This window comes from Urocampus carinirostris, chromosome 14 (genome assembly GCF_059441175.1).
Source record: "Urocampus carinirostris isolate Australia breed hairy pipefish chromosome 14, RoL_Ucar_1.0, whole genome shotgun sequence".
Taxonomy (NCBI): Eukaryota; Metazoa; Chordata; class Actinopteri; order Syngnathiformes; family Syngnathidae; genus Urocampus; species Urocampus carinirostris.
Window position 1 is genome coordinate 3,365,797 of NC_142362.1, and position 20,172 is coordinate 3,385,968.

General features: G+C 41.4%; 1 protein-coding gene across 3 annotated transcripts in view; it reads right to left on the reverse strand.

Annotated features, from left to right (window-relative positions):
• kdm6a (lysine (K)-specific demethylase 6A) overlaps positions 1 to 20,172 on the reverse strand; it is an 81,828-nt gene that overhangs the window by 18,219 nt on the left and 43,437 nt on the right. For 2 of the 3 annotated variants that reach the window (XM_088352502.1, XM_088352504.1), the window contains 10 exons: positions 18,752 to 18,850; positions 18,409 to 18,628; positions 18,025 to 18,165; positions 15,544 to 15,636; positions 15,351 to 15,428; positions 12,498 to 12,605; positions 9,445 to 9,828; positions 7,391 to 8,214; positions 1,463 to 1,592; positions 1,257 to 1,362 (listed from right to left, as the gene is read on the reverse strand). In XM_088352502.1, coding sequence (XP_088208628.1) covers positions 1,257 to 1,362; positions 1,463 to 1,592; positions 7,391 to 8,214; positions 9,445 to 9,828; positions 12,498 to 12,605; positions 15,351 to 15,428; positions 15,544 to 15,636; positions 18,025 to 18,165; positions 18,409 to 18,628; positions 18,752 to 18,850 — 2,183 coding nt within the window. The remainder of the gene's footprint in view (positions 1 to 1,256; positions 1,363 to 1,462; positions 1,593 to 7,390; positions 8,215 to 9,444; positions 9,829 to 12,497; positions 12,606 to 15,350; positions 15,429 to 15,543; positions 15,637 to 18,024; positions 18,166 to 18,408; positions 18,629 to 18,751; positions 18,851 to 20,172) is intronic. The other variant, XM_088352503.1, reaches the window with a different exon arrangement.

Below are 20,172 nucleotides of genomic sequence, written 5' to 3' on the forward strand. Positions count from 1 at the left end.
ATGAAATAGGTCATTAAAACAGACTTGTTCCTATTTTACCATATTTTAACTTGAATTTGCAAAATTGATGCAGTAAATACATATTTTGCTCTTTTCAATGATATTTTCTTAGTTTCGTAAAACAATTTTAATTTAAGCCATCGTTTGTAATTATTGACCACTAGATGGCACTGTGTTGTCAGGTTCGAGCGAGGGCCAGTGCCACAATGCTACAGTGCATGGTTTGACAGGTTCCTAAGAGGGGATTTCACTGACAAAAGAAATACAAATTTCTCCACCTGATTATTTTTAAAATAAAAATTAACATAGGTAGGATAGTTCATGTATTTTTTTTTTGCCTAGTATTCAAAATCTTTCTTTATACTTAGTTTTCATTACCACTATAAAGCACTAAATATTACACACATCTCATCTCATCAGCTGCACCGCTTATCCTCAGTAGGGTCGCGGGGATGCTGGAGCCCATCCCAGCAATCATCGGGCATTGGACACCCTGGACTGGTTGCCAGCCAATCGCAGGGCACACGGGGACAGACAACTCGCTCGCTCAGTCACACCTAGGGACAATTTGGACCGGCCAATTCACCTGAAATGCATGTTTTTGGAATGTGGGAGGAAACCGGAGTGCCCGGAGGAAACCCACGCAAGCGCGGGGAGAACATACAAACTCCGCACAGTAAGGCCGGGAGCTGGATTTGAACCCACTCAGGAGGTTCCCACGACCTCAGAACTGTGCTGCACACGCGCTAACCACTGCGCCGCCGTGCTGCCCATATTACACATTGTCCCTTTAAAAATTGTTCTTAAAATTAAAAAAAAACATCAGCAACAAAAGAAACTTGAGGTCATTGTAAGAATTGTTTTGTTTATTATTTAAATAACCATCGAATACCCAAAATGTAAAGTTATCTGCCAAATATTTTTCCTGTGCTATTATTTTGGATGGATGCTACTTTTTACGAGTTGAAGTGCCTTCAAATACCCCCAAGGGTACACGGAGAGCCACTGCTTTAGAAGAGCAAAGTACGATATGGTTTTGATTTAAAATTGTTAGTAAAAAACGATACTGATCAAATATACATCAAGGCTCTACTGTATGTGCAGTCGCATTGATTGCCAGCAGGTGGCACTGTTAGTGATGTCAAAATCACACAGCCATTTATGACGAAATGCTTAGAGGCTTGCTGCAGCTCTAACTGCTCAGGAGGAAAACCTAGTTATACAAAAATTTGGACATTAATGATGTGGTCTCTTACCCAGCTTGAGGGCTCCTGCCAAGCCCCTGATGACTGTCACAGGGTTGGCAGGGTTGGTGCAGAACTGATGGAGAGGAGGGTAAAAAGCATCTCTCTTGTTTTCCAACTGCACCCGGAAGGAAAGACATTTATCACTCCTCAAATCCCTCTTCCAGGGAGACAAATCAGACACATCACAGCCCAACAAAGCTGGAGCCTGGACTCACATAAATACTAGGCGTTGGCGGGTTGAGCTTGTCCTTTGGCAGTGGAGGGGAAGGCGTGCTCGGGGGTCTTGGCGGAGGGCACTTGTCCAAGATGACGCTGCTTGTGGATAGACCGTTCTTACCCAGGTTTCTGAAACGTGGCAATTAAGAAAATGAGCTCAAATGTGAAATAAGAAGTCAATGGAGACGATATGACCTGATTACCATCAACAAATGATCCTAGTTATACACAGTGTTTCCCATTGAATTTTTTGAGATGCGGTTGGGTGGAAAGTCTAGCCCAGAGACCCCAGAGAGCCATATTATACTTAGCCACTCCTTTGCACACCTGTTCTCCTCTGCACTATCGTACTCCAGTGTTATTGTTATTGCATAGTGACTTGTTTACCTGACTGCCCATTTTGCACATCTGGTTAGCTGCTCCTCTTGCACTCTTTGCACTACTGTAAAATACTATACCATAGCTATAATTATTTAGTATATTTTTCCTCCGGGCACTCCGGTTTCCTCCCACATTCCAAAAACATGCATTTCAGGTGAATTGGCCGGTCCAAATTGTCCCTAGGTGTGAATGAGCGAATGAATTGTCTGTCCCCGTGTGCCCTGCGATTGGCCGGCAACCAGTTCAGGGTGTCCCCTGCCCACTGCCCAATGATTGCTGGGATGGGCTCCAGCACCCCCGCGACCCTACTGAGGATAAGCGGTACGGCTGATGAGATGAGATGAGATTATATAGTACTTCAATACTCCAACTCAATACATTTTATCTATATCTGTACATTCAAGGAAACTGTGCGGGTCAGATGTATCGACATTTCGTTCTGGATACACGTGTACAAGAATGACAATAAAGTATATCTGCATCTGAATAAAAGCAAAAATAATTACCGCATTTTAACGACTATAAGGCGCACCTAAAAGCCTTCATTTTTTTCAATAGCTGACAATGCGCCTTATAATACAGTGCGCCTTATATATGGCTCAATATTGAGTCGCAATGTCTCAAGCAGCAGATTTTCCCCAGTAGGCGAAGTAGTCCACGCTGTATGCTGCGATATACATACCGGCGTTTCATTTCCTACCCATGTGTCAATCAGCATTTGAATCAATCACAATTGGCTAAATTTATTCTGAGGTAAAGGAGGCAGGTCCTTTTTAGCATTTACAGGCTCGCATAGGCTAAAGCGGGGCTAAACAAAGCCTGCAATTGGCCGAAAAAGATGAATGTGAAACACACATTAGGTTGCTTTATGGCATGGAGAAAACACTATTTACTAGTCTGTATTTGTAAACAGGAATTATGGGGCTAAACAGACAGCTAGTAACAAGCAACGTCTATTGATGCAGATGCTTCTTGGCGGATTTTTTCATTTATTTGTCGGCATTATTGTTTTGGAGAGTGTCAATATTTTACACGGTTGGATTTATTATATTCAGGGATGTAAAGAGGACCATGGTTGCGTATTATTATTGAACGTGATGGCTGCAAGACGACTTTGGGGAGCTACCCCGGCTTTATATTTTCCCAGTATCTTGTTTCAGACTGATCTTGATGTTTCTGTGACGAGTCTATTTTCAAATTCAATTCAAAGTGTTTATTGTCATATAAACAGGAGTAAAGAACCACGTTTCCCTGCACAAGGAAATTCTTACTTTGCTGTTTACACAGTTGCCAGCGAAAAAGAAAATAGAAACTAAGAAATGGTTGGAATCCCAAGAGTTTAACCTTCCTAATGTTATGTGGAATAATGCATTTCAGTCATTGGTGACAACATAGAGACACCGTGTCCGTATGTGTCTGAGACACGTATTTGATTCTTTGCGAGCCGTCGGAATGTTAAGGGGTTAATAAGTTTGACTGAAATATCTGACTGTTTTGTTGACGTTCCCACTATAGCGCCTTATAATCCAGTGCGCCTTATGTATAGAAAACACAGGGAAAACAACTATTTTTGGGGGATGCACGTTATAGTCGTGAAAATACGGTAGATTCCGCCTCCCACCCCGTAGAGCACAGGTGTCGAACAGGCGGCCTGCGGGCCAGATCAGGCCCGCTAATGGATTTAATCCGGCCCGCGAGACAACACTCAGAGAAGCACAAGAGAAAAACAAGCTGCAGGTTGAAATATGTCAACTTGATGTTGCCAAAGCCAGGTGCCTCGAACAAAGACACTGCACTTGTATTTATTTATCTCTCTCTCTCTCCCTTTTTTCCACCCCTTTTCTCCCACTCTCCATCTCTGTCTCTTTCACTCTCTGTGTCTCTCTTTTTCTCCTACTTTGTTGCTCTTTGTCTCTTTCTCTGTGTCTTTTTAACTTCTTTTGCTCTAACTTCATTTTTTTCCTTTTTCTCTTTCTCACTTCCTACCCTTCGCCCTTTTCTCTTTTCTCTCCTTCTGTCTTTCTATTTCTCTTTGGATTTCTGTCTTCCTCTCCCTTTCTTTCCCCCTCTCTCACGACTTCTCTTTTTATCTCTTTTGTTTCTCACGCTCTCTCCCTCTCTCTCTTTGTCCCGCCCTCTCTCTTCTTTTCCCCCCCTCTTTCTCTCATTTCTTCATCTCTCTTTTTCTTTCTCTTTAATCTACTAGTCCGGCCCCCGACAGAATGTTTGTTCTATCGTGTGGCCCCCGAGTTAAAATGAGTTTGACACCCCTGCCGTAGAGCGATAAAAGGCGCTATACCTTACATTTAAAAACAAAATTCAGCATAAACGCCAAACTCGCTCTCCAGACAAAAGCCGACTTTTCAGCACATTTTATTTCACTGTGACATTAAATGATTTTATAACATTCATGAAATTATAAGAATGCAAAAGCCTGTGTACCAGATCAACAAATATACCACTTTAAACTAGTCTGCCTAACAGTTATATAAGAACATCAGCGCAGTGGGCGTGTGCCAAAGAGAGGGGAGCGTGCTTTTGTGTGCAGAGATCTCGCCACCCCTACCAATCACCCAATCAAATTAACTCTGTGCTTGGCTCACAATTTTTGGGTGTTTACAGTTCTTAGACCAATACAAACAATATGGCCTCCACATCTGCATCAATTCTATCCGTAGCTTTGAACCGAAATGCTACCACAGTAAGACTCTTTGCTGAATCCTACTTTAAATGTTTCAACCATTTAATTCCTAAAGCCCTAGTATTGACAGACTAAGGGGCAGCTTCTTCCCCAAAGCTATCAACACACTAAACCACGATCGGGAAACACGGTTTTAAAGTGAAATGTCCCGGTTTCAAGTGCAATACCCTGGTTTTACAGTGTTCATTTTACCTCTGAAAAGTATGAGTCCCGGGGACACGCATGCTCAAAAATCTATAGGTCCGAACAGAGATCTATGGGTCCACAAAATTTAGTGTTATCGAGGTTGAAATTGTAAATCGGTGACAAATATATAATAAAAATCTATATATTCATTCAGTTTTAATCATCAAATTATTAATTCATTTTTGCATCAAATTATTGTTGGTAATATACCGATTAAAGGGATAACCACAAACCTGTCTTTTTTTTCATTTTCTCCTTTTATACTTCCTTTTTATCTTAACTTCTTTATGCAACATAATAATTCGTAATATAATGCATTAAAGCAAGTGAGCCGTTTGAGAGCCGGCTCTCTTGAACGAGTTGAGCCGAAAAAGCCGGCTCTCTAAAAAGAGACGTACTTTTCACTACACAACTCGAGATCGGCGTGCAGACGAAAACTCGAACCGCGAGACCAAAACAACATCTGCCGGATCTGCCTGACGAAAAGTTTAGAGTGCTGTAAATCTTTGTTTAAAAAAAATGTAATCGGGTAATAATGACAATTTTGTGTCAAAAAAGTTGCGTCCCGGGGACGCACGTTGATTTGAGACTATGCGTCCCCAGCAAAAATTATGCGTCTAGGACGCAGGCAAACCAGAAAACTGGTTTTAAGTGCAATATCCAGGTTGTGTAGTTTTAATTTGAGATGTTCTCGACTTCTTCTAAAAAAGTTGTTGAAGTAATTTATTTTTCGTAATGCTAAATGTTTTTACATTGCATTGTGTACTTTATTTACACTTTGACTTCATTCAAAAAAAAATGTGCAATGGAAGGTATTTTAGTTGTCATGTTGACTTATTTTGTTCCAGTTTTAAGTGCAAAATCTCGGTTATAAGTGTAGTATACCAATTGTGTATAGTTTTTATAACAGGGGGGAATACTTTATGTTAGAGGTAAATATTTAATATTTTTCTATTTATTAGTCTTTCTATTGTATATTTTGACAACTGGAGTGCGACTATAATTTTCTATGATAATGAGGGTTCAGATTTTGATATGAAATGCAAAATGACTTATGACTTAAGAATGTTGGCATACGTAAGGAGCAATTGCTTTATTCTTCATTCTTTTCGCACAGTGTGCCAACTGTCACTAAATCCACAACCCAGTTAAGCTGGTAACATGGATTTTCCTCCAACATCTGAATAACTAACACAAGGACTCAATAAGTGGTTAATCGTATTGGACCAGCAACTAGTCCCCCCTTAACATATTGAGGGTAAAAAATTGACTTAAGGACCCACCATCGCACCATAATTACAAGCCGCGACACAAATCAAAAAACATTCCCACTCTTCAAATGTATTGAATCAAAAGATAATGCAGTCTAAAACTAAAAATAGTAGAATTTATCCACATTGTTTTACAAAATAAGTTTAGCTATATGCGTGTACAAACTTCCATCTTTTTCTGTGGTGTGAAATGGCGTGTGTTGACTCACATTTAAGGGGAAGTATCACAACCTACTGTTTAGGAATTAAAAAAACCCTCAGTTGCCTTTTTTTTTATTAACGTCATTTTGCCAAGGCAAAGGCCAGCGACCCACCGAAAACAGGTCCGTGACCCACTTTCATGTCCGGACCCACCGGTTGAGAAACACTCGCATAGTAATACAAAAACATTTAAAACATAGAAGACAAATGTGCTAATAATAATTACTAAAACTAAATAAACATCTAATAATATATATTTGTTGTGTGCAACGACTATTGCAACTACAGTGGAACCTCGCTAGTTCGCGGTTCCACTTTTGCGGGTTCAGAGCTTCGCGGGTCTAAAAAATATGCCTTACCTTCTCAATAAAAGCATTTATTGACTTGACGGCATTGAGCGCGAGCTTATGTCAACTGAGGACACGGTGTGGACACTCTTATTGTGAAGGGGAGGGGGAGGCCCTGACACAATGCTTAGTCATTGCCGCTTCGCTAACCCCCTCTCCTTCAACTCCTCCCACCTCACCCCCTTCTTATGTGGCGCTCAGATTATCATGTGGGAACTCGGCGACGCAAGTAAACGCGGCTAATTGCGTGTGGTTTCGTGTATTTGTTGTAAAAGACGTTCGATGCCGCTCGCTACAGTATGTTGTTATTGTCAGAAGGTAGCCCTTTCACTTTCATTCAAATGAACACAGACCATTTTTTAACTGTTGTTTCCCAAAACGCTTCACAAACACTCATCAAATATCACATTTTCACTGTTTTTATTTTCAATATGTAACCGTAATGTAAACTGCGATGGCTGCATGTGTTTGAAAGCGGTTAATACAATCATACTGAATGATTCGTAGTGGTTTCGCCGCAGTCCTATTCCGTGTACATACAACATATTTTACAGTTTGTTCCTTTTTTTGTTATAACATGAATTTCACTCTCTCTTTCTCTACCCGTATTTGGTGTACTGTATACAGCGGGGGTATACTGTATACCTGTATACGTTTTTTAAGCATTTTTGAAGGGGCGCCGCTACTTCGCAGATTTTCGCGGGTGGTCTCGGTCCCCGTTAACCGTGATAACCGAGGGATTACTGTATTAGCAGTTGTCTTTTAGTAAAAATGCATAAATAACTGACTTAACAAAATTAAAACCAAATTGGTATAAAAAGAATAAAAGGAGCATCAAACCTGCACGCCTTGAGCACCTCGCTGGAGCTGGGGTAGATCGAAACAGACGACCAGGGAGACAGACCAACTGGGGCCGAGTGACTGAGCGGCGTACCTTCCGGAGTTTCCAACTTTTGAGGGCTATGAGAGTCCTCCTTCCCATTCAATGTTGGCCCTTGACTGTCGATTTGACTGTTAAGGCAGGAAAGGCTTTTGGGGGAGTGCACAATAGTATTGGTCGTGGTGGTGGACATTGGCAAGGATGCTAGAAAGTGCTCGGAGACAGCATTAGCAGCACCCACGTGGACACTGTTGATTTTCTCTGAGAAAGGCCCTCCGTGGTTACTACAGTTATTATTATCTTCATTTGTAGTGGTGGTGGACTTTCCCTTCAGCAAGCCTGAGATTGGAGGATTGTCTATACTGGGCGTACCAGGGGATACAGAGCCAGATCCGTCAGTCACCCGGAGCTGGACATGATTAGGCAATCCATGCGTTGGAGTGGCGCTGGGACTTGGGGTCATCCCGGGAGCGGTGGCAGTGTTGGGACCCGATGGCAGAGTGGCAGATGATCCTGCGTTACCACCGGAAGGCGTATTGTCTTTGGTCTGGAGCCCTGAGGTAGTGATGGAATGGGGAGGCGAGGACAAGTGGTTGGGGGTGGATCTGGGCGAGGTGGGGGACAAGGACGAGGCGGAGGACGAGGCAGTGCAGGGCCCAGATGAATGTCCCACTTGATTGAGAATAGCCGAGGAAGAAAACGAGGTTTGAGGGGAAGAAGAGGAAGAAAAAGAAGGTTCCCCATTGGGACCTGCCGAATGAGAACCTGGACCTTTGTGAAGCCCCTAGACGGAGAAAGCAAAAATAAATAAATCAATGGAATTATTGAAGCAATTTCTCTGAGTTATTGAATATATGTTTGGACAGGATCAAACTGCCCAGGGTGAATCTGAATCCGGGAGCACCTCGTTCTTTGAGGGATGCATGTCCTGCCTGTTTTTTTTTTACGTTTCTCTGCTCCAATACAGGTGATTCCAAGATCCAGCAGCTTGCTAACAAGCACATGATTTTGGTCACCCGAGTTACTAAAGAGAAACCTACGAAATCATGTTGAGTGCCCAGGATGCGGTGTCCATACCATGTCACTCAAATGCATCGTTTCAAATATCATTCGGAAGGTTAAAGTCTTGGGATTCAAGAAATGCCAACCATTCCTTAGTTTCTATTTTCTTTTTCGCTCGCAACTTTACTGTGCATATGACAATAAACACTTGGAATTGAGTTGAATTCACTCAACTCATCACAGAAACATCAAGATCGTTCTAAAACAAGAAAATATAAAGCCGCATAGCTCACCTAAGTTCTCACGTTCAATAATGATACGCAACCATGGTCTTCTTACAACCGTGAGTAAAGTAAATCCAGGAGAGTAAAATATTTACAGATACAGACTAATGAAACATGTTTCTTTATGGCGTACTTTAGCAAGCTTGCTATTCACAGTCTTCTTGTTCGGCCAATTGCAGGGTTTGTTTTGGCCCTCTAGCCTATCCGAGGCTCCGAATAACTTCAGCCAATAGCGATCGATTCAACTGATTATTGACACATCTTTTTCGGCCAATTGCAGGGTTTGTTTTGGCCCTCTAGCCTATCCGAGGCTCCGAATAACGTCAGCCAATAGCGATCGATTCAAATGATGATTGACACATTGGTTAGCCAATGAAACGCCAGTAAATAAATCCCAGCATACACCGCGGACTACTCCACGTTTGGGGGAAAATCGAGTCGCCGGCTGCTGCGTAAGTTGCGAGACCTTGCGACTTAATATTGAGCCATATATAAGGCGCACTGTATTATAAGGCGCATGGTCAGCTTTTGAAAAAAATTAAGACTTTTAGGTGCGCCTTATAGTGCGGAAAATAAGGTACTGCACAAACTGCAAGCAAGAGGACGCACAAGGTCCATTTGAGGTCCAAATTCGACGTCTGTTTTCATGCTCGCATGTTCTTTCTTTTCATGTTTGTTTCTGTTTAGGACACGATGCCATTCATATGTTTAAGACCGTTCAGATTTACCTGAGTACAAGTGTTGCTATGCGGACTCCTCCGTGTCTCGTCTGGATGAGCGGGACTGGCGCTGCTGGTGCTGGGTTGACTGGCGGCTGTGCAGTTGTGAGGTAGAGCGTTCTGCTGCGCGTAAGGCACGTTTCCGTTGCTTGTGCTGCCAGCTCCCGACACTGTGGCGTGTTCCCCGACAGGGGACCTGGTGTCAAGTGGCCCGGATGATGGACTTAAACATGACCCGTTGGTCGTGGGCTGGACAGCACATGGCGGTCTGATGGCTGCGTGATTCAGGGGAGACGAGCGGGGTAGGCCCTCTTGGCAGTTGGGGGCCTCGGCCAGAGGACCGTTGGGAAGGCTCGGCTGCAGCTGGGCACCCACCGATGCCTGTTGTCTCACCTGATGAGGAATAAGTGAGGAATTTAGTATACAGTGGAACCTCGCTAGTTCGCGGTTCCACTTTTGCGAGGACACGGTGTGGACACTCTTATTGTGAAGGGGAGGGGGAGGCCCTGACTCAATGCTTAGTCATTGTGAGTTACCGCTTCGCTCACCCCCCTTCTTCAACTCCTCCCACCTCACCCCCTTCTTATGTGGCGCTCAAATTATCGAGGAGGAACTCGGCGACGCGGCGTAAGTATATTCTCTTCCGTCACATTTCATCTCAAATTTGACTTTTTATACCAAAAGCGAGCATTTGTTTGTACGACCTAAACACGGCTAATTGTGTGTGGTTTCATGTATTTGTTGTAAAAGCCGTTCGATGCCGCTAGCTAAAGTATGTTGTTATTGTCAGAAGGTAGCTCTTTCACTTTCATTCAAATGAACACAGACCATTTTTTAACTGTTGTTTCCCAAAACGCTTCACAAACACTCATCAAATATCACATTTTCACTGTTTTTATTTTCAATATGTAACCGGTAGTGTTAACAAGCGAAATAAACTGCGATGGCTGCATGTGGTTTAGAGCGGTTAATACAATCATACTGAATGGTTCATAGTGGTTTTCAGTTTTCGCGGGTGGTCTCCCATTAACCGCGGTAACCGAGGGATTACTGTAATTCTTTTCTCAATGGGTGGGTCGGGGCTGAGAAGTGGATCGCGTGCCTTTGCCTTGGCAAAATCTTGCTAACAAGAAGATGAAAAGTAGGGTCATTTACACTCCCTAACAGTTGATGCAGATAATGCCTGGCTAGCTCTCTTTATCCTGTTCAGTCAATCAGTGCGATCAAGTCAAGTCATGTTTATTTGTAGAGCCCTTAATTACAAAGAGTCTCAAAGGGCTGCACAGAGCAAAAACTATTGCAAACTACAGACTATTATGACACAATCCCCCCTTATATTGTCAACATAAAATATAGGTTATTCATATGCTATAGAATAGAGGTGTGTTTTAAGCTTAGATTTAAACAAAATCTAAATCCATTGATGTCTTCTCTCCTTATTAGGAGTGTCCACTAAAGTTTAAACTTAGCCATTTTAATTCAAATAAAACAGGTTATTAAATATTACTGAAGCATATGATTAGTATATAAAACAAATTTAAAAAACTAGCAATCTGCTGCTACCGAGTAATATGGATGAAGGTTAAAGTTACTCAGCTGTAAGAAATTAAAGATACTGACTTGGTCAATTTCTCGCGGCACACTTGACAAGATCTCATATCCCCGCTGGTTGAAAAAGACCAAAACAAATTGGTTTTGTTGGTTGCATTTCCTGGTTCTGCCCATTATAATGGCTCCCAAGAAAGTAAGTAATGAGGGGAAAGAAAAAAAAAAAAACAGTGACAAGAATAATCGAGTCAAATAGGAAATGATTGCTAAATACAAAAATATAGTGTTAGCCGTTAAAGCACTGCTTGAAAGTAAAGTAAATAGTTTAAAAATGTTATGTTTTGATTTTTTAACCAGTGTGTAAATTTACATTAACTACACAATCCCTAATGCCCCCGATAGCAGGTAGTTGCCTTGCATGGCTGACGCTGCTATTGGTTAGTTAGTGTGTAAAAGGGAAAAGTGTGAAGCACATTGTAAAGCGCTTTGGGCGGTCTTCATTGACTTGAAAAGCGCTATAGAAATGCAGAACAAAGCAGTTTTAGAAGGTCGCTTATAAGCAATGTAGGCTTATATGAGAGCATGTACAGTACTAAAAGTTGTTTTGGTTTCGAAAAAAAAAGTGAATGTATTTCACCATCTCTACCTTCAATTGAATGTTTTTGAGATGAAGTGTTTGAGGACTATGTTAGGAGTGACAAGATTGGATAGACAAAAATGCAAATGAAATTTTGAGAGACAGAACTGGAGTAGTCGTGGAACTGAGCAAGCGTGTTGATAAGAGAGTACTCGGTTGGTTTGGACACATGGAGAGGATGGATGAGGAGCGAATGTTGAAGAGGATCTACAGAGCAGAAGTCAATGGAAGGAGACCAAGAGGAAGGCCGCCATTGACGTGGATGGATGGTGTTATGAGTGCACTGCAGGAAAGAGGTCTAAATATAACGGAAGCTAGAGCTCTTGTTGGTGATAGAAAGGAGTGGAGAGGTGTTGTGAAAGGATAGTGGGATTGTGGACGCGTTCTTAAGGATGGGCTGGGCACCCGTATGATGCGGCAGGGGTAAACCAGTGAAAGCTGTCGGGCCCTGCTGTTGAACAAAAGAGTGTGTTGTATCACCCTGACCCGAGTGACATGGCCGCTTTCTGGTGTCCCGTTTCATCTGGAGGGACGAAAGCATGACCAACTTGGGTGCCGAGGTGCCTAACTTGTTTGGGGAATTGGGTTGGCCATGGTCCAAAAATTTTTGTGTGTTTTTTTTTTTTTTTTGCTATTTATTTCCCTTTTATTTTCTTTGTTATTGTATGTGTGTGTCTTGCTGTCGGTCACCCCTCTTGAGGGATATGACCAAGGTAGATAGATAGATACTTTCAATTGCACAATCCATTCATTCGACAAATTAAAGGAGTGGATTTTTTTTCTTGATTTGGGTCGCACCTCGTCATGGTGGGTCCTTAGCCCAGACCAGTTGAGAACCACTCGATTATTAGAGCACTACAAAAGTGAGAATGTATACCTGCTGCTGATGCCGCTGCATAAGCGAGAACTGGTTCTCCAGCTGCTCGAGCATCTGCACCTGGAGGGGCTTGAGGATCGCTTTGTTGGTTCGCAAGTGTTCCAGAAGCTGCAAAAATATTTAAATGTCATACATTTTGGATTGATTATCAATCAAGTGAAATATTCCAAGTCTTTAATTGTTTTAATATTGACGATTAAGGCATACACTTAAATATCCTAGCTTAAAATAGTATTCAACTGATAAGTATTGAAATAATAAAAGGTTTGTAATATTTCAGCTAATTGATAATAACGAATACATAATAGATGGATAGATAGATACTTTATTCATCCCCGTAGGGAAATTCACCCTCCCAGCAGTATGCTTGTGTTGAAAAATAAAATAATAAAACAAAGATATAGAATACAAAAATACCCAATATAACGTTTTGCTATAGGGTATTTAAATAGTGCTACGGAAAAAATACATCGTCATAAAAATCGGGTAATATGCAAATGTGGGGGTGGGGTTTAATGTGGGCTTTTACTCCCCGGGGTGGAGTTAAAGAGCTTCATGGCATGAGGAAGAAATGATCTCCTCAGTCTGTCTGTCTCAGAATGTATGACATTTGTTTTTAAAATTGTATTCCAGAAATAAAACAATATTCTTATTTCCCGAAAGAGGCCTCTACAAAGACATCGTTAAGGAAATTTAACTAAAATGAATACTTGAATAATATTCTGAAAAATGCATCATTTGTCTGCCAAATGGTGGGTGAAGTCTCTGCAGATTTGAGGTGAGTTCAGAAAAAACATCTACCCGTAAAAACAAATGAACATAATTTGCGTACATTTTAATATTCATGCCATATATATTATCCACAATACAATGACACAAATACTTTAAAAACGTTTTCTTACCCCATAAAAAGAGTAGTCGAATCATCTTGTATATTTTAAATAGTTGGCAAACAAAACAAAAAAAACCATGCCCGGATTCCAACTTAACTGCTATGTTCAAACAAAAAGCAATAATAGATTTTCAAGCACTGTGTTTACATTATTGTCAATGGAGTTGACGCTAAGAGCAGATTCAATGGGGAGTCAACGTCATTTTTAAGCAGACTTGTTAAAAAAACGTAGCAAAAAATTAAGGCATTTACAAGCACTTTACCTAGAATTACAGCACTTGTCAATCCGTGAAAGCACAACATTAAAACTCAATGGTTTTAAGTACCAGTACAAACCCTGTGCTCCCTTTATTTGCCCTTCTGTATACTAAAAGAGGAATTCCATTTTTTGAGTAAATGAATGCTCTGAACAAGCTGCGGTCAATCATGGTCAATTCATTACATCCACTACACAGCATCATCTCCAAACAGAAGAGCAGCTTCAGCGACAGACTGCCGTCACAGTCTTGTTCTACGGACAGATCGAGATCATTTCTTCCTCATGCCATGAGGCTCTTTAACTCCACCCGGTGGAGTAAAAGCCCACATTAAACCCCACCCCCACATTTGCATATTACCCTATTTTCATTACAGTGTGTATTTTCCGTAGCACTATTTACGTTACATAGGGTATTTTTGTATTCTCTATATTTTATTATTTTATTTTTCAACACAAGGATACTGCTGGAAGAGTGAATTTCCCTATGGGGATGAATAAAGTATCAATACATCTACCGTAAATTCAGGACCATAAGCCTTTAACCCTGCGGCTTATTCAGTGATGCGGCCAATTTATGTCATTTTTCTAACAGCCGCCAGCGGCGCTCGAGTACAAAAGGTAAGATTCAGACCGGTGGAATATATGCGCCGAGGAAGACTGCAACTTCTTAGCTCGTGCACAAAAATAAATTAGCATAAAAATATCCTCACCATGCAAATTGCAAATTGCAAAAAAATTGCTAGCGTGTTGCTAGCGTGTTTTTAAATAAGGGAGCGTGGGACGACGTCTATGTGATATAGTCTCTTTCCCATACTGGGGAAGACAACTTTGATGACGTCAGTTATAAGGAGGAAGATGAGGACGGTTTACCGTAATTACTACAAGTACGGTATGTTTTTTTAACAGAGCCGTTTACTGTGTTGCTAGTAGCGTTTTGCTACCCTTCACAGGCACGGTTTGGGATGAAAGTTATAATATTATTATTAAAGCTTTGAAAACTCTCTCGGTGTACCGTCTTTCTTTGTAAATATGTGTAACCATGTATAATATGTATTTGCAACTGTATATTTTTGTAATGTATTTATTTTAGAGACTTATTCTGAAATGTTTTCCACGGGTGAATCAAAAAGAAGGGGCTGACGGGAAGTGGAGTAAAGGTGAGACGTGTTTGTGGACGCAGCGGACAATAGTGGATATATATTTTTCCCACCCTTACCTTTGGAAATATACTTTTTTTTCCCTTGGATTATTTTCAACGGGACCCGGACTCTGCAGGTCTGCATCAAACCTTAAGTACCGGTATCATTTTCCGTTCATTTTGCCGGCTGTGGTTTTTGGACTGTGTACTTTATATCCAGTTACAATCGCGGGACTCAAAGTCGGGTTTGGGTTAAATTTGTGATAGTGTTACATGTTTTAATGTGGGCGCATGCGGCTTATATACAGGTGCGCCTTGTGTAAGTACAAAAGCTTTTATCCTCTTAAAATGTGGTGGGTGCGGCTTATTATCAGGTGCGCTCTATAGTCCGGAATGTACGGTATTTATATCTATTATCTATCTATCTATCTAGCTAAAGACCTGAGTAGATTACAGTTATGCTACGAAGGTTGTGCAGGTTAAAGGACAAGTTTTCTCACCAAAAGAGGCTACTGAAGACCTCCACATATCATATTACGAGAATTTTACACAGATATTTCCTACCTGGAGCTTCTGAGGCGTAAGGGACCAGCTTTGTACTGGCTGTTGATTGGTGCTGTTAGCACATGTGGCCGCAACATTCTGCACCCGACCAAAACAAAAGACAACAAATAAATTCAATGGGGAAAAACAAGACATTAGTATTTTTGCCCAAACTGCAATGTGGGCTGGCTGAATGTTCAGCTTTTGGCATTACTTTAGCTGGGCTGGCAGTGCGTTTCCTTTTGGCAGGACTGGCTTGTAGGTCGCTGTGATTGCTTGTGCCTTGGGCTCCCTCCCCTTTACAAGCCTAAAAGTCCAGCAAAGAAACAGCTTGTCATCATGGCCATCTGCGATTTGGCAGGAAAATACAAAAAAAAAAAAAACACACACAAAAAAAAAACAACAGAACGCAAAAAGACATTTGAAGTCATTTCAAAAGAGGGAACAAAAACATGGATCCTCGGCATACACACACTACATTTACATGCTTCCAAATAAAGAATGTATGACGACACTCTGATTAAAATACTGCTTAGTTTCGCATCTTGAATCAGAACTATCGATTAAGGACTTTAATCAGAGTCTTCATGGTGTGCTTGTGGAATAATGCAACAATAACGTTGCATTATGGTGCAAACATGCAGTCGGCCGTTTTGAAAAATTGCGAAAAGTATTAGGATATTCCATGGTAAATATGTCCTGAATAGGTATTTTAATGGAGACACCTCACTGCTCTTTCTGAATCGGCATCTCATTAGTTGTTTGGGTTCTCACATCTATTGCAAAATACAGAGCGGACAGAGCTATTGTATTTTCTGGACTTTTTTTTTCATAGCTTGGACGGGAACGCGACTTATACTCCGGTGTGACTTATGTATGAATTTATTAAAACATTAGCATATCTTTTCAGATGTTATTTTGACACTAAACCGCAAGAGGGCACTCTAGGCCTGAGTTAATAATTTGATGACATAAAAACAACAGTGAAGAGCTGTAACAAAAATGGCAGCGAAAAGATAAAAAATATTGGATCCACTCAAATAATATCTTTCTTTTTGGAGGTTTGGCATTTGGACTGTATTTGAAACAGTTTTCTTACTTTCACCACTTTCATTCTACGATTAAAGAAAACCACGACGGCGCGCCATGTTATTTCCCGAAATAACTAGCTGGTTGACTTTTTCAGATTGCAACTTGTAAATAGTCAAATACGCAGAAAGTTTGGAGTTTGTAAGAAAATTGTAAGGGACTGGCGTAAAGCGGAGGTGATGATGAGTCTGATGTAAGCGAGATGGAAAGAGGAAGCGGCGATTCATCTACCTCCAGAGTTTAGGGACTTGTTTAAAAGTGACACAAAGGATAGAAATTTCAATGGATTGAGTTATTTGGAGTGAAGCTGAAAGTTTCGTAATAATAAATCTAGATAAATTCCGTCATTACTGACATTTCCAGGCTTATCAGTCATGTAATGTTAGTAAACCGTACACATGTTCAGCCTGTTTTTTTTTAATTGCCTTTCATGATAACAAGATTTTGGTGTTGAATATACCATAAATTCCGGACTATAAGCCACTACTTTTTCCCTAAACGTTCAGCCCTGCGGCTTATTCAATGATGCGGCCAATTTGTGTAATTTTTCTAACGGCCGCCAGCGGTGCTCGAGTACAAAAGGTAAGATTGAGACCGGTGGAATATATGCGCCGAGGAGGACTGCTACTTCTTAGCTTGTGCACAAATTGTCTTTATGACAAAGTTCCTTTCCGATAACAAGGAAGACGCCTTTAGAGGAGTCAATTATAAAGAGGAAGACAAGGACTGTTTACCGTGAAATTTACAATTACGGTATGTTTTTACTGAACAGACACGTTTGTTATGTTGCGAGGGTGTTCCTAGTAGCGTGTTGGTACCTTTCACAGGCACGGTTTGGGATGAAAGTTATATTATTATTATTAAAGCTTTGAAAACTCCCTCGGTGAACCGTCTTTCTTTGTAAATATGTGTAACCATGTACAATATGTATTTGCAACTGTATATTTTTGTAATATATTTATTTTAGAGACTTGTTATGATATGCTTTCTACGGGCGAATCAAAAAAAGGGGCGGAAAAACACGGGCTGATGGGAAGTGGGGACCGGTATAGGTGAGTGTTTGTGGACGCGGCAGACAATAGTGGATTTATATTTTTCCCACCCTTATCATTGGAAATATACATTTTTTTCCTTGGATTTCTTTCAACGGGACCCGGACTCTGCAGGTCTGCATCAAATCTTAAGTACCGGTATCATTTTCCATTCATTTTGCTAGCTGTGGTTTTCGGATTGTGTACTATATATTTGGTCACAATCGCAGGACCTAGAATTGGACTCGGATAAAATTTGCGATTGTGTTGCATGTTGCAGTGTGTGTTAATGCGGCTTATATACAGGTGCGGCTTGTGTACGCATAAAAGCGGTTAATTTCTTAAAAAGTGGTGGGTGCGGCTTATAATCAGGTGCGCTCTATAGTCTGGAATTTACGGTAATCAGATAAATTTCCCCCAAAATTCAACTTATACTCTTGGTGTGAATTTCATGTTTTTTTCCCCCTTCTTCAATATGCATTTTTAATCCAGGGAGACTCTTAGTCCGGAAAATACGGTACTCGTTTTGCTTCTCTTAGGTGGCTGAATTCTCTAGTAAGAGCTGGATCTCTCACCTGCTGTGCCTGTGCAGCGTTCAAGGCTCCCTGTCTGGATGTGAGCTCAGCAGGGATGGGCAGGCTCCAGGCCTCCTCAATACTAGGAAGCATTTTACTCTTATTCTGCAGACTACCTGGCTGTAGGTTACACAATTGTGCCTGGGAAAAATGGTGTCATAACACACGTTTTAGCGTGGCACCAACAAGACAACAGAAATTGGGAAGAGTAAATCACAAATGTTTTATGTCATGAAGATGTGTGATCATTGCAAAAGCTGGAAATTATGAAATACTTCATATCCCTGTGATTGGATATGAGAATGATTTTAAGAGACGTTCACCAATGGAATCCAATACATCTAGGATACAAACAGCTTTCGCTGACAAAAAAAAAAGGCCTACCTGCAGCAGCTTGATGCGTTGAGCAAGTGTAGCGGTGTTGACACATGTCTTGCTGCGGGTGGCATTGACGTAGCACTTTATGGCGTCGTGCGGCTGTCCGCAGCTTTCGTACAATGTGCCCAAGTCCATCCAGGCGGCGGCGTGGTTGTGATCCAGTTGGACAGCGCAGATGTAGGCCTGTAGTGCGTCCATAGGCTGGTTCTGCTGCTGGTAGAGCACCCTGAACAAAAAAAACTGTGCCTTTCTCATACTGGACCCAACCACTCAGACTACTAGTGTCATGTCGGCTATCCGCGGACCAAACTCAACTCTGTGCTTATCGGAATTGGAACTAGGGACTCACCCTATGGAGCACCAGGTATCAGCGCTGGCCTCTGACTTGTCAATGGACTGACGATAAGAGATGAAAGCATCCTGCACCTTCCCAATACTAGAGTAGCACCTGATAGAGGAAACAGGGGAACAACAAAGATCAGTGTCAAGTCAAATTTATTCATATGGCCCTTAATCACAAAAATGTCTCGAAGGACTGCACCGGATTACAATGACACAATGACCAGATCTTAAAACCAACATGCAGGCAAGGAACAACTCAAAACCTCAGCGTGAGGAAAAAGAGAAACCTTGAGAAGGGACCTCACAAGTGGTATCCCCCCTTTCAGGATGAAGTGTGACTAATATGCTAATTAATCCACGAAAACTACAAACATACTAGCAACAAATTCTCTTGTCCTGTATACAAAGACCCCTTCGCTATTTTGCGCTTCGGTTTGAATTGACTTGTCTTTATTGTCATTGATTGTGTTGAGAAAACAGCACACAGCAAATGCTATCACAAGGGCAGGTTGGGGGGGGCTTTGTGTGACAGTGGGGGTAATTGTGAGCCCTACTGGGAAAGGCTGGGGTATGCCGTCAATCAAACAGGGGTGGGCGGGCATACAAATCAATGTGTCCAACCCCTTCAATCAGGTTGTTACATTATAACCGATATTAGTCTCAATTACCATAAATTCCGGACTATAAGCCGCTACTTTTCCCCCTAACTTTCAACCCTGCGGCTTATTCAGTGATGCGGCCAATTTATGTAATTTTTCTAACGGACGCTAGCGGCGCTCGAGTGTTGCTACCATTAACTGCCCTGTCAAAGCTATATTATTATTATTAAAGCTTTGAAAACTCTCTCGGTGTACCGTCTTTCTTTGTAAATATGTGTAACCCATGTATAATATGTATTTGCAACTGTATATTTTTGTAATGTATTTATTTTAGACACTAATTCTGATGTTTTGCATGGGTGAACGAAAAATGAGGGGCGGAACAAACGCGGGGTGCCGAGTTTAAGTCGGGACCGCTAAAGGTGAGGGACAGACAAGGAAAGAAGAGGGGGTAAAAAGTTGGTTAAAGAAAAATGAGATGCATGAGTAAACGTGTTCATCTGATATATTTTTCCCACCCTTACCTTTGGAAATATACACTTTTTTCCTTGGATTACTTTTAACGGGACCCGGACTCTGCAGGTCTGCATCAAACTTAAGTACCGGTATCATTTTTCGTTCATTTTGCCGGCTGTGATTTTTGGACCGTGGATTTTAATGAAGGATAAGCAGGTTAGCGCCTTACATGGCTGCAAGGCCGCTATTGGGAAATGTGGAGCACATTGTAAAGCGCTTTGGGAAGTCTTGACTTGAAAAGCGCTATATAAATGCAGATCATTTCATTTCATTTCATTTCATTTAGTTCCAATCGCGGGACTTGAAGTCGGGT